At 46.5% G+C, this 12,911-nt stretch overlaps 1 protein-coding gene across 2 annotated transcripts in view; it reads left to right on the forward strand.

Annotated features, from left to right (window-relative positions):
* Nucleotides 1-4,870: 4,870 nt before the first annotated feature.
* Nucleotides 4,871-12,911, forward strand: part of TRABD2A (TraB domain containing 2A) — a 110,821-nt gene continuing 102,780 nt past the window's right edge. Inside the window, exon 1 of one of the 2 annotated variants that reach the window (XM_034774532.1) lies at nucleotides 4,871-5,115. In XM_034774532.1, the coding sequence (XP_034630423.1) occupies nucleotides 4,990-5,115 (126 nt within the window). In that variant the 5' untranslated portion in view covers nucleotides 4,871-4,989. The remainder of the gene's footprint in view (nucleotides 5,116-12,911) is intronic. The other variant, XM_034774531.1, reaches the window with a different exon arrangement.

Consider the following 12,911-nt stretch of genomic DNA (forward strand, 5'->3'; position numbering starts at 1 on the left):
CACATTGATTTTTTTTGTAATGGTTAGCATGATCTGTTGAAAGAGTAATATGCATTTTATATATTGCCTATGCACATAGTTATTTTTATCACATGCACGCTTCCACAAAGCTCAGGAGGAAATGACAACAGAAAAAGTTAATACATACACCTCTACCTCAATATAACGCTGTCCTTGGGAGCCAAAAAATCTTACCGTGTTATAGGTGAAACCGCGTTATATCAAACTTGCTTTGATCCACCGGAGTGTGCGCCCCCCCCCCCCCCGGAGCACTGCTTTACCGCTTTCTATCCGAATTCGTGTTCTATCAGGTCGCGTTATATCGAGGTAGAGGTGTACTTAACTCGAGATCTGAATTGGGCAAGCTTGTGGTAGCTGGTTGAGCTGGTCCTTTTTTTGGAGACCTCCACCTGGTACTCCAAGAGTTAAGCATTCATTGCAAAAATAAAGGATGAAATTGTAACCCTGTTGAAGTCAAGGGGTGTTTTGCCTTTGACTTCAGTTGGGTCAGGATTTCACCCCAAATCTCCGTCTCTTACTGTTGTGCCGATGAACTTAAAAATGTGAACAGAGCGTCATTAATACAGTGATGTCTGCCTGAGTCTCCAGCCAGCCCTGCGCATACTATAGATCAGTGGGAGGTGGGTTTAAAATGCTGCCAAATCAGAACGGCAGCATTCTAGACCCACTTTTGCACTAGTGTAAATGATTGTGCCAGGCACAGGGCATCACAGAGTCAGACCCAGTAGCAATCAGAGAAGTGTGGCAGCCCCTATTCATTGCAAGTGGGTATTAACTTCAAAGCCTAATAACCCTCATTTGAAATCCCACATTGTTAATTCATTACTGATCAGGGCATGCAAAAATGAAGCAAGAGATTATGCTAAGAATGGTACTGTATTTTGTTGTCTTGGAGGGTGGAACTTGGTTTGTGGATGGAGCTTTATTATATGGAGATATACCTATCTCAGAGAACTGGAAGGGACCTTGAAAGGTCATGGAGTCCAGCCCCCGGTCTTCACTAGCAGGACCAAGTACTGATTTTGCCCGAGATCCCTAAGTGGCCCCCTCAAGGGCTGAACTCACAACCCTGGGTTTAGCAGGCCAATGCTCAAACCATTGAGCTCTCCCTCCCCCAATGTGACTGACTGACTTACTCACTCCTGCAAGAGACTGGTTTCTCTCCCTTTTTTTGGTCTCTAATAAAACAAGAAAAAACAACAATCACCTCTACCCAACAATAGGTTCACATGCTAAGGCATATTGTGGAGTGAGCTGGTGTCCAAGCTTTAAATAAATATATTTAGATTTCTCCTTTATTTGCTTAAGTCACAACAGTTTTGTTGTATAGGAATTATAGCAGCACCAATATAATTAGTTCCTATTATTAAGCTTGTTGAGGGATGTGACACTTGGCCATTTTAATTCACCTCTGGCTGGAGCCTGGCACACAGGCTCTTACCTTTAGTGCAATGTTTTTAACCAGAGATTACAGACAGTGTAAAATTTTGAGATTTTAAATGCTTTTGATCAGTGTCAGAGCAAATATGGTTGAACTTTGACAACTAAAACATTGCAATAGGTTCTTCCATGTAAAGCTTTTTGAAAGGATCACATTGTTCAGATGAAGATTACTGGACTGTCATGGCCAATGGAATAACTTGTCCGTGTGCATAGTATTTCTAAATCACAAAATGATGACAGAGGTTGGTTTCATACTGCAATAATCTGGACTCTTTAGGGCAAGAGTGAGTCCAATGTAATGGCTCCCTTTATGCTGTATCCCAGGCCAAAAATGGTTGAGTGGAGAAAAGACAATGGAAGACTCATCAAGTTCCATTTATATGGAAACCGCTTCAGACAACCTGCAACCCCAATGTTATGTCATGAATTCTACTAGCAACAACCAATAAAATTGTATATTAAATCTCTTAACATTCCCAGACAAACCAATTGATATTTGTTACAGCTGACAAAGTATCCTGTAATTTAAAGGAAAAAGCTGGAAGAACACTTTGGTTTAAAAACTTAAACATTAGAAAACAGGACATTCTAAGTAAAAATTTAAAATAAAATCCCCCCAACCTTTGAACATAGGGACATTCTCTGTTCCCCTTATGTCAGCCCTGGTTGAATTCCTCTTCAGGTGACAGGTTCGGTCACTGGAGGATAACTTGGCAGTAATAATAATATCTAGTGTGTTTCATTAGTAGATCTCAATGCACTTTATAAAGGAAATCATTATCATGATCTCCATTTTATAGATGAGGAAACTGAGGCACAGCATGGTGAAGTGAGTTGCCCAAGGTCACCCAGCAGGCCAACAGCAGAACCAGGAATAAAAACAAGGTCTGCTGAGTTGCAGTCCAATGCACTAACTAAGCCACATGGCTCTCCCTAGCCCATGGCCTTTTGGGTGGTATTTATGTCTGGAAGTTGGCTGGTACATATATATGCATCCAGTTTTGGTCCCCCCCCCCCCACTACAGAAGGGATGTGGAAAAATTGGAGAGACTCCAGCGGAGGGCAACAAAAATGATTAGGGGGCTGGGGCACATGACTTACGAGGAGAGGCTGCGGGAACTGGGGTTATTTAGTCTGCAGAAGAGAAGAGTGAGGGGGGATTTGATAGTAGCCTTCAACTACCTGATGGGGGGAGGGGTTCCAAAGAGGATGGAGCTCGGCTGTTCTCAGTGGTGGCAGATGACAGAACAAGGTTAGCAATGGTCTCAAGTTGCAGTGGGGGAGGTTTGGGGGAGGTCCAGGTTGGATATTAGGAAAAACTTTTTCACTAGGAGGGTGGTGAAGCACTGGAATGGGTTACCGCGGGAGGTGGTGGAATTTCCTTCCTTAGAGGTTTTTAAGGCTCGGCTTGACAAAGCCCTGGCTGGGATGATTTAGTTGGTGTTGGTCCTACTTTGAGCAGGGGATTGGACGAGATGACCTCCTGAGGTCTCTTCCAACCCTAATTTTCTATGATTCTATGGTTTGAAGATGCCTTTCTCACAACAACAGGAGCTGTGTGCTGTTGGGGAACACAAATTAGCCCCCTGTAATCCCACACAATTCCATAGGTGTTCATCTCAGGGTTCTAACCTAGACACTACCTAGTGTTAGCATCTAGTGCTTTGAGCCCCTGCAGATAAAAAGGCACTAAAGTAATGAAAAGCACGGTTGTTGGATAGCACGCTCTTTGGCATCCATCTGTGCTGCTGTACCAGAGTTCAATTGCATGAGTTAGGAGCAGCATTAATTTGTAATTTCCTTGCTGTTGTCAGATTAAAAGTGTGGTGTGGGTCCTTTTTTCTCTCTGTTGCGCCGGCAACTCTGGAAGTCCCTCCATTATGTTTATTTTTATCCAAATTAGTTGAATTTATACTGCATATGAATAATACACCACAAGGCCCTTTATGCATTTAGTTTCTCTCTCTTGCCCATCTAATGCAGGTACCACACCCAGCTTTGGAGAGGTGTCACTCCCATCCTCTGCAAGATCACTGCCAATTTTGCAAAAAGAGTCAGTCTTTTATTGCAGCCTGTTTTCCCAGCCCCTGTCCAGTACTGCATAACACAGGGAGAGTTAAACCCTTCTAATATGTGTTCTGTATTTGCACTTTACGTTTTGGTTTGAATAACTCAGAATGTTCTTTGCAAATGAATTGCACTTTTAACGTATAACTCTTCTAACGCTCACCTGTAGCTCAGGTCAGGTGTAATTTATTTTAGTGTTTAGGTCCCAGTCCTGCAGGGACAGATGAAGTCCATAAAAGTTGACCGTGGTGTATAAAATTAAGCACATGCGTTAGACCAGGGGTCGGCAACCTTTCAGAAGCGGTGTGCCGAGTCTTCATTTATTCACTCTGATTTAAGGGTTCATGTGCCAGTAATTTTAACGTTTTTAGAAGGTCTCTTTCTATAAGTTTATAATATATAACTAAACTATTGTTGTATGTAAAGTAAACAAGGTTTTTAAAATGTTTAGGACGCTTCATTTAAAATGAAATTAAAATGCAGAGCCACCCAGACCAGTGGCCAGGACTCAGGCAGTGTGAGTGCCACTGAAAATCAGCTCGTGTGCCGCCTTTGGCACGCGGGCCATAGGTTGCCTACCCCTGCCTTAGATTTTGCAGGATCCAACCCTGAGTTCTCCAGCAGCGTGTGTCAATTGAAATCAAATCCAAACCAACTTGTCGCTGCTTTCGCTTCCATCTGTTTTTATTCCCCTACCTCTTCCCTTGTCATTTCCCTTCCTGGCATTTCAGTTTGATTTACTTGCCCTAGACCTAAAAGACCTCCTGAGAAGCTGTAGCTCCGACAGACGGGCTGGGCTTGCTGCAGAAACTGCTGGGTGAGGGTCTCTGGCTTGCATTCAAATCTACGAATTTACTCCCCCCGCCCCCCTTTCTTTTAATTATTATTATTCCTGCTGCCTGAGCCTGACTCCTGCGATGTCGAGGAAGTGCCTGGCCTCACTCCCTAGCCGAAAGTCCCAACGCCCCTGGGCCCTGCAGGGGGAAAGGCCAGAGGAGAGCGAGGGGGTGATTAGACCCCCCAGCCCTGCCCGGCGCGGTGCAGTGCGGCTGGGGGCAGCCCCGGGCCAGGGGAGCAGCTCGCGCCCCGGGAAGCCGTGTCCTTCCCCCGGGGTCGGGCTGGGGGCGTGGGGGGAAGTTTAGGGTTAGGCACCTCCTGCGGCCAATCGCACGGAGCGGGTGACTTGGTGCCTCCATCCAGGGGCTGCGGCAGGAACTACAGCGCGGAGCCCGGCCTCCTGCGGGGGAGGAGAGGAGCGGAGCGGAGCGGCCGGTCCCCTCGGGAGGGCTCCCCGCGGCTCAGAGCCCCGCTCCCCCCGGCATGGCGAGCCCCCCCGCCCGCGCGGCACGGGGACCCTTTAAGGGGAGGGGGCAGGGGCTGGGCGGCTTGGCGCGGGGGTGACTCCGCTCCCCTCCGGCCACCGCTCGCGGCTCGCCAGTCCCCGGGCTCGGAGCGACGATGGTGCAGCTCGCCTGGGCTTGCCTGGTGCAAAGCTGCCTCCTCCTGCTGGCCCGGGCCCGAGCCCGCCCGAGCCGGAGCCCCTCCAGCCGGGACCCTGCCGCCAGCTGCGAGCTCCACCGGAAAGTAAGTGCCCGGCACGGCTCCGTCCTGGGGCAAGCCCCGGCGGCAGGGCAGGGCAGGGCAGGGCTGGGGGGACTTTCCCCTGCCCGGCCGCGAACTCCGGGCTGCCCGCGGCTGGGAGAGTCCAGGCGTGGCGGGGACCCGCCCTGCTCCCCTGGTAGCCGCCCGGCGTGGGACATCTCCCCATGTGGGAGAGCGGCAGGCAGCCGCCTGTGCCGCTTGCCTCCCTCCCCGGCTGGTTTGTGGGATGCAGTTTGGGGCTTTGCCCGCGCCCAGCGCAGGGAGAAGGGAAGTCCTGGCTGCCCCCCCTCCCCGGCTTTCCCTGCCCTGCCTTCGGGGATCTGTGGGGTCCCCCCCCTTCCAGCTCAGCTCTTGGGCTCGGAGACACGCCGGAGCAGGGGAGAACATCCTCCCAGAGACGAGAGGGGGGAAGGAGCCGAGCACGGCTGGCTGGCTGGCTCATAAAAGATGAGGAGTAAATAGTGAAGTGATGGGATTTCCAGTGTCCGTAATGAGACCCAGCCAGGGGAGATAAGGAGGAGTGAAGAGCGCCAGGCTGGTGTTTGTGTGGGTCCTGCCGTGTTTACTTTCTGCAGTTCTGATTCCCTTTGCCAATCACTCCAGTTCCAGCCCACCCCTCCCTTTGCAGCCTGCCGGTGATCCGAAGTGTTCCCCAAACATGACCCTGTTTGTTCTAGCTCCTGATCCCGGTAACGCCACCAGTGTTTGCTCTCTCTGCACAACCTGATTTGAATTAAACTGTCTCCTTCGATCTCCACTTCAGCTCCTTTTGTGAAATCCTGCAAATTCATCTAGCTAGGTCCATAGACTGGGCTGGACTTTTAAAGTTGGAATGAAAGGGTGCAAAAGGCAGGCAAATCGTCTCACTAGCAGAGTGAAGTGTGAACATGTTGAAAACTGTCCTAAACCTGCTCTGTAGATGTCCCTTTTAGCTTAACTTGAAGATGGAACCTTTTAACTTGAAAACGGTAACAGACCATAGATCCAAACCAAGAGTCAAACCTTGCGCCTCACATTTATTGCTTGAGAATATCTGACTGTTTTTTTAAATGACCATGTGATTCAGTTTTCCATAGATTCTTTGACAGTACGGAAAATTTACAGAAGACTTGTTCTTTTGTCTGTTTCCAGTCCTCTTAGGCATGGCATACCAAGTTTTATTAAGGTACCCATAATGTATTATTCCCTCATGGAAATCTTGCTGTGGTGCTCTCTTTTAATAAGAACTGCTGCAAGAAATGTGTAACTAAAACCAGTTTCTCATAAAGTAGCCACCAGCAGTTTTTTCTTAGCACTCAGAAAGAGTTCTGGCGAGAGCAGCTCGTAATATAGAAGAAAGGTGAAATCAGAGCACGGAAGGATTAAATGCCTACTGTGAACATCATGTGCAAACAGAGAATTGATGGTAATGGACATAATACACTTTTTAGTTTAATTAATGAAGGATGACCTCAATCTGGGCCTGCCTGGTATGGTATAGTTAAGCCTTGCTAGGATGGTTGCCTGGAGACAAACTAATAGTACGACTTGGCACTTATATAGCGTGTTACATGGTCAAAGACCTGTACGAACATTAAAAAATGAATCCATACCCAGGGGAGGTAGCTATGGAATATTATGCCCATTTTATGGATGGGGAGAATGAGAGAGATTAAAGTGACTTGCTCCAACCCACAGAGTGGCCCAGCTTTCTGCAAGGGTATGTGCCCCACGTGTGAAGTGCCTGTTGTGTGTGCAAATCAGGGATGTGCCCCTAGGAATGGGCATGCACAAATCCCAAACTTCACATCCACAGTGCTTGTTGGCACACACGAGTCAGGCACAAGAAAAGGGTGAGCGCAGACTTGGGAGAAATGGGACTGTTCTCCTGCTTCAGGTGGCAAGTCACTCCCGTGAAACAGATGGGAGTTTCTAGTTTGCAGTGTTGTTGTAGCTGTGCTGCTCCCAGGGTATAAGAGAGACAAGGTGGGTGAGGTAATATCCTTTATTAGACCAGCTTCTGTGGTTGAGGGAGACAAGCTTTCAAGCTCCACAGAGCTCTTCTTCGTGTCTGGAGTTATTAGTGTCCTACAACGCAGCTTAGCTCCAAGCTGTGAGTGTAGTTTTGAGGCGGGCTGGGGGTGCATTGATTTTCCCCCCACACACACACTGCAAGTCTTGGTCAGGCATGGAATTTGCCCCCTTTTCCCCCCACGCACAGCTCTGTTGGCTTAACTGCACCTACCCCCGCCTCCCAAATATAGAAGTCAAACTATGCCTATGCGCCAAGCACCACCTGAATCTGAATCTACTTTCATAGTTTGTTTTACCTTTAGTAAAGAACTTCTCAGTGTCGTGGCTTCCTGCTGGCTTTCGCCAAGACTTGTCACTTCTGCCAAGGCGGTCCGTTACTTTGGCACGCTGTTTGCCAGAATTGCTATCTGGTTGTGTTTTTGTTACTTTTTATTTTTTATGAGGATAGATTTTTGGCGTATCGCTCAACCCCCAAGCTGGACGGTTGACAACCATGCTAGCAAGCTAGTAGCATACACTTTGTTATTATTGACCTGTTTGAGGCCATCTCTACACGATTGAATTTGACTGTCTGAACATGATTGTTCCCAGTCATATTAGCTGATCCATGGTGAGCATGATTAAGCAGCAAGTGAGGATGAGGACAAAACATGATGAACAAAAGTATAAGGCCAAGATTTTCAGAAGTGACTAGTGATTTTTGGACGCCTCAGTTTCTGGGTGCCCAATTTGAAACACTTCAAAGGGGCCTGACTTTCCGAAAGTGCTGAGTACCCACCCTCCAAAAATCAGATGCTTTTAAGGTGTCTCAAGTTCGGCATCCAAAAAATTAAGGCACCCAAAATCACTGGTCACTTTCGGAAACCTTAGCCATTCTTTCTCTAGCTCATTAAGAGGTGTTGCAGTGTGTTGGATTCAGTGCGTGGCTTAGAGGCAACCTGAGAAGATGCTCGACATGGTTTGCCCCATCTAGGCTCACTCTTAATGTTTAGCCCTGCGTTAGCTAACATGATTGCAGCCAACCATGTTCAGACACAGCAAATGTCATAGCGTAGAGCAGACCTGAAAGGAGCTAGGGTCCATCGAAGTGCAGGGCTCCTATACTTAGGGAGGTGACAAATCCACAATTGGCTCATCTCTGTGCACAATACACCCTTGGTTTTACAATGATTTAGGGATCCTGTGGGAGGATTTAGCAGCTGACCAGTGGGATCAGGTTGGAGACCCTTGTTATCAGGAGCTGTGTGAAGGTTTGGTAGCTGGGAGAAGACGACCAGGGATAACTTTTTATTGCTCTATCTACTTGTGAGCTTCTCTCCCACGCGCTGGCCGCAGGGAAACCTACCTGCAGCCCACCTGTCTCCTACTGGCTCCTGCTGAACTGTCCATACACCAGGCAGCAGTTGAGTCTGGGGCTTTCCCAGTCGGAATCAATCAGGAATCGGGGCTTTGGAGCACCACAGACGTGACTGTGTGTCACGCTACAGGCAGCTTATCGGAGATGCCAGAGTGGGCCTAGCACAGACGGCGCTCAACCCCTGCCAAGGTGGAAGGCGGTTTGCCAGCCAGCCAGTCAATTTATTACTGGAGCCAGGATGTAAACCAGATTTCAGTGTAATCAGTGGCGGCACCCTCATAAAACTGGGTCATGTCTGGAGAGCAGGTGCCAGACCGGGCTCGGCTCCCTTCAGAGCGTGGGGCGTAGAAGCCAGGGGCTTGTGTGAATTTGTAGCAAGGACTTTAAAAAAACAAAAAAGTTTTGGGGCATTTGTAAACTTTGGCAGAAAAAATTGTATTTATGGAAAACCGCAAACCTCCGGTTGAAAACCCCAACGTGTTTTCACCAGCAGTTGATGCAACAAGACTTTTACCCTTTGTCAAGAAAACCTGAGGTGAAATGTGTTAATGATGTCTCATTATCTCCTGATTACTATGCCATTAAAATGTGAGACCGCCTGTAGTTTTCCATATTGGCAGTCTGCTTCCTCAGGTCATTAGGACAGTGGGAGAAATGACACTATTCAATGATAGATTTTATTTTCAGGTCGTATAAATAGGAGTATCAAGCTATTTTCAAAGGGGTGTTGTGTATAAAGGAAACACACTCTTGAAATGCCACACGAACACTTCTAACTCCATCTCTCTCTCTTTTTTTTTTTTTTTTTTAACAACATTCCCCATTGTGCCTGAAGAGGATAAAGTTTTTTTTTTTAAATTCCAGTTCCTCAAATTATGGGATGTGCTTTTTCTTACCTCCCTAAATTGCTTTTACACCTGCCTTCCTCTGTGACTCCCAAACCTTCCATCCTGATGCAAGTGTGTGTATTCAGTGTCGGAAAGAGATAAGTTCCTGTTTGAGGGAATTGGCAAACAATAATTCTTCAAAAAAAAAACAAGGAGTCCTTGTGGAAAACTAACACGGTTACCACTCTGAAATAATTCTTCAGAGAGCTTTCTTGTCAAAGCTCCATGTTATAGCTAAAACTGCAGCCAATAGTTCTCCCCAAATCCTGAATTTTTGGCACAGTAGAAACCATTCTGTTTTCTTAGGGGGGAAAAGCTTTTAAAAGAATTAATTTGCAAGAGTGTCTTTTGTGAACATTTAGGGTTTTCCTCATTCACGAACGAACTCTTTTGATCTGGTAGTGTATTTTGCTAAATGTTGATGCACGTTTATGTGTTTAATGCCAGCACCCAGGGATTAGCAGTTGTAACTTTTTACTAGTGTATGGAGCATTGTTCATGATAAATGGGCCAATTAATCTAAATGGCTAACTTTTCCCCATTATATTTGCTTCAAAAGAGCATACACAGTTTGTCCCTTTATGTTCTCTCATCCGTCTGCTGTAAATTCTGGCTTTTCGTTTGAAAACTGATTTTTATTTTTCCTCTCTGGTGAAAAAAGATACTGAATTTGGATTCTTTTAATAGTTGTATGCAATGCAGTCCTTTTCCCCAGGCAAACACCATTAAACTAGATTTAGGATATTAAGTATGTCAGTAATTTAAAGGGGGGAAAATTAAGAGAATATTATTAATAATGTATTTAACATTTGCTTATAGGTGCAGGGGGCACTTCATTCACTAGTCTCTAAGGTGCCACAAGTACTCCTGTTCTTTTTGCAGATACAGACTAACACGGCTGCTACTCTGAAACCTGTATAAGGACATAAGCCCCGATCCTCAAAAGTCGTTAGGTGCCTAAATACCATTTGAGGATCAGAGCCACAATCCCTGCTTTGAATAGAATCATAGAATATCAGGGTTGGAAGGGACCTCAGGAGATCATCTAGTCCAACCCCCTGCTCAGAGCAGGACCAATCCCCAACTAAATAGCTACAAGCTAAGTGGAATGAGACAAGATGGGACAGTGAAAGAGATAAGCAGCAGACAAAGGGGATAGAAGGAGTGCAAAAATCACATACAGAGTAAGATTTTGGGGCTGCTTGAGGGATGTATTCCTAGTTTTGTATTACAGCACTTAAAAAAAGAGCAAGACTATGGCAGTAAATTCAAAGAGGCCGTGTGGTGCAGCAGATTGGCCACTGGACTGGGACGCAGATGACCTGGAGTCTGTTTCTGGCTCTGAATTATTATGGTGACAGAGGCCCTAACTGAGACTGGAGCCACTGTAGGTTCACATAGTGACATTCCCTGCCCTGAAGAATGTACAGTCTAAATATGCGAGACAGGCACAGAATGGGAGGAAAGATCAGAGGTGATGTGGCTTGCCAAAGGTCACAAACAGAGTTGTGACTAGAACTCAGCACTTTTGATCCCCAGTTCAGTTCTGTACCCACTGCACCACACCGCCAGTGACGAGTCCTTTCCTTGTGGATTTTCTATATTCTCGCTCGTTTGTCACCAGCTTTCTGGTAACCAGGTGCCCAGTGTAATTCCACTGGAGATCTTTGTTTCTTCCCCTTACTTAGTTGCATTATTTATTTTTCTGTATCTTTGTAGTGTTTTACTGCAACCAATACAAGGTTCCAACGGTTTTGAAATAACTGTTGGGGAGGGAAATTACAGTATCCCTGATAGATGTGTTACAATAAAATACTTTGTGTGGATGTCATATAAACCTTCCTGTTTGGCAGGTTTTCACTCTGATCTACCAACGGATCTTTGTCAGCACATGAAACGATATATGTCAACTGACAAATGAAGTAGGAGGTGTATAGTTGAGGACTGAATGTTATGTCCTGTTACGGTCCCGTAAATGCTGCTTGTGGCCTCCTGGAAAAGCATGCCGGCAATTGCAGCAAAACCTTTCGCTGTCGGTTTAAAATAGCTTGAATCTGGGGGTTGTTCTATTTCATGATGTCTCAAAAATAAATCCATGAAAAAGCTGTTGGAAACACTCCTTAGCAAGAGCATTTGGCACCTCTGTGCTGCTAAAACAAATAAAAGGAAGTCAAGGTGCACACAGTATTGTAAAATTATCTAAAGGTAACTGGATCAGCAAATCTGGGGAGACAGCTTGGCCTAGTGGTGAGGGCACAGGATTCTGTTCCTAGTCGTGCTAGCGACTGTGATTTGGCCTTAAGCAAGTCACTTTGCCACCCCATTTCCCTCAAATGCTTTTCTGTCTTTTTGGGCTCTTTGCGGTTGGGTCATATTATCTTCTACGATATGTGTGCAGTGCCTAGGACAGTAGGGTTCTGATCTCTGCTGGGGCCTATCAAGCTATGGTCTTTATCTGGCCCTCACCACTGTCGTATCCGAGCACCTCACAGTCTTTAAAGTATCCGCACAACAACCCTCCGAGGCAGGGTAGTGTTACTATGCCCATTTTACTGATGGAAACTTAGGCAGCCTGCAAACTGAGCAACCTAGATCTTCCAGATCCTAGGCTTGTGTCCTGACCACTGGACCATCCTTCCTCTTCTCCTTCTGGCATCTAGGCACGGTCACAATATACATAATAAATTGAGTAAAATACATTGAAATTAGTGGAGTTGCATGGCCCGCTTTGCATCTCTCTGGCAGTGTCAAAGGGACGTAAACTGCAATGCCCACTTTAAGGCCCCTTTCTGCTGCTGGAGCAGTGTAAAATGATCTTAGTGGAATCAGACCCAATGGCTTTATCTACTAAATGTTCTTGAAATGAGGTGAGCGAGAGAGGCTGCCAACTCTTGCATAGCGCTGGGAGGGTGAGCAAGAGTCACCACTGTTCCTGTGTTATCTCACAGCCACTTAGCACTTTGTCGAACTGCTCCCCTTTTACTGGGGAGGGGGAAGGAGGGGAGGGGGAAGGAGGGATGTTTGCTTGCTTGCTTTTATCTCTAAACTACATGGAAAAAATACCTAACAATAGAAGAGCTGCACAAGGGCAAGTTAGGATCAGTGCGTGATACACACAGGGTGGAGTTTTCAAAGGCACTCGGCTTGGCTGTGTACTCCTCCAAGTCCAGGGTGGCAGAATCAGGCCAATGCAGAATGCATTTGAAAGTCTCACCCACAATTACAGGTTTCAGAGTAACAGCCGTGTTAGTCTGTATCCGCAAAAAGAAGAACAGGAGTACTTGTGGCACCTTAGAGACTAACAAATTTATTAGAGCATAAGCTTTCGTGGACTACAGCCCACTTCTTCGGATGCTTATGCTCTAATAAATTTGTTAGTCTCTAAGGTGCCACAAGTACTCCTGTTCTTCTTTTCACCCACAATTATCATCTCAGGTGCTGGGTGGCTGAGCACCTCACACTCTGGAATGTATTTACTCTCTCAGCATCTGGGGGGCAGGCCAGGGCTGTTATCCCCATTG

Source organism: Trachemys scripta, chromosome 6 (genome assembly GCF_013100865.1).
Source record: "Trachemys scripta elegans isolate TJP31775 chromosome 6, CAS_Tse_1.0, whole genome shotgun sequence".
In the NCBI taxonomy this organism is placed as follows: Eukaryota; Metazoa; Chordata; order Testudines; family Emydidae; genus Trachemys; species Trachemys scripta.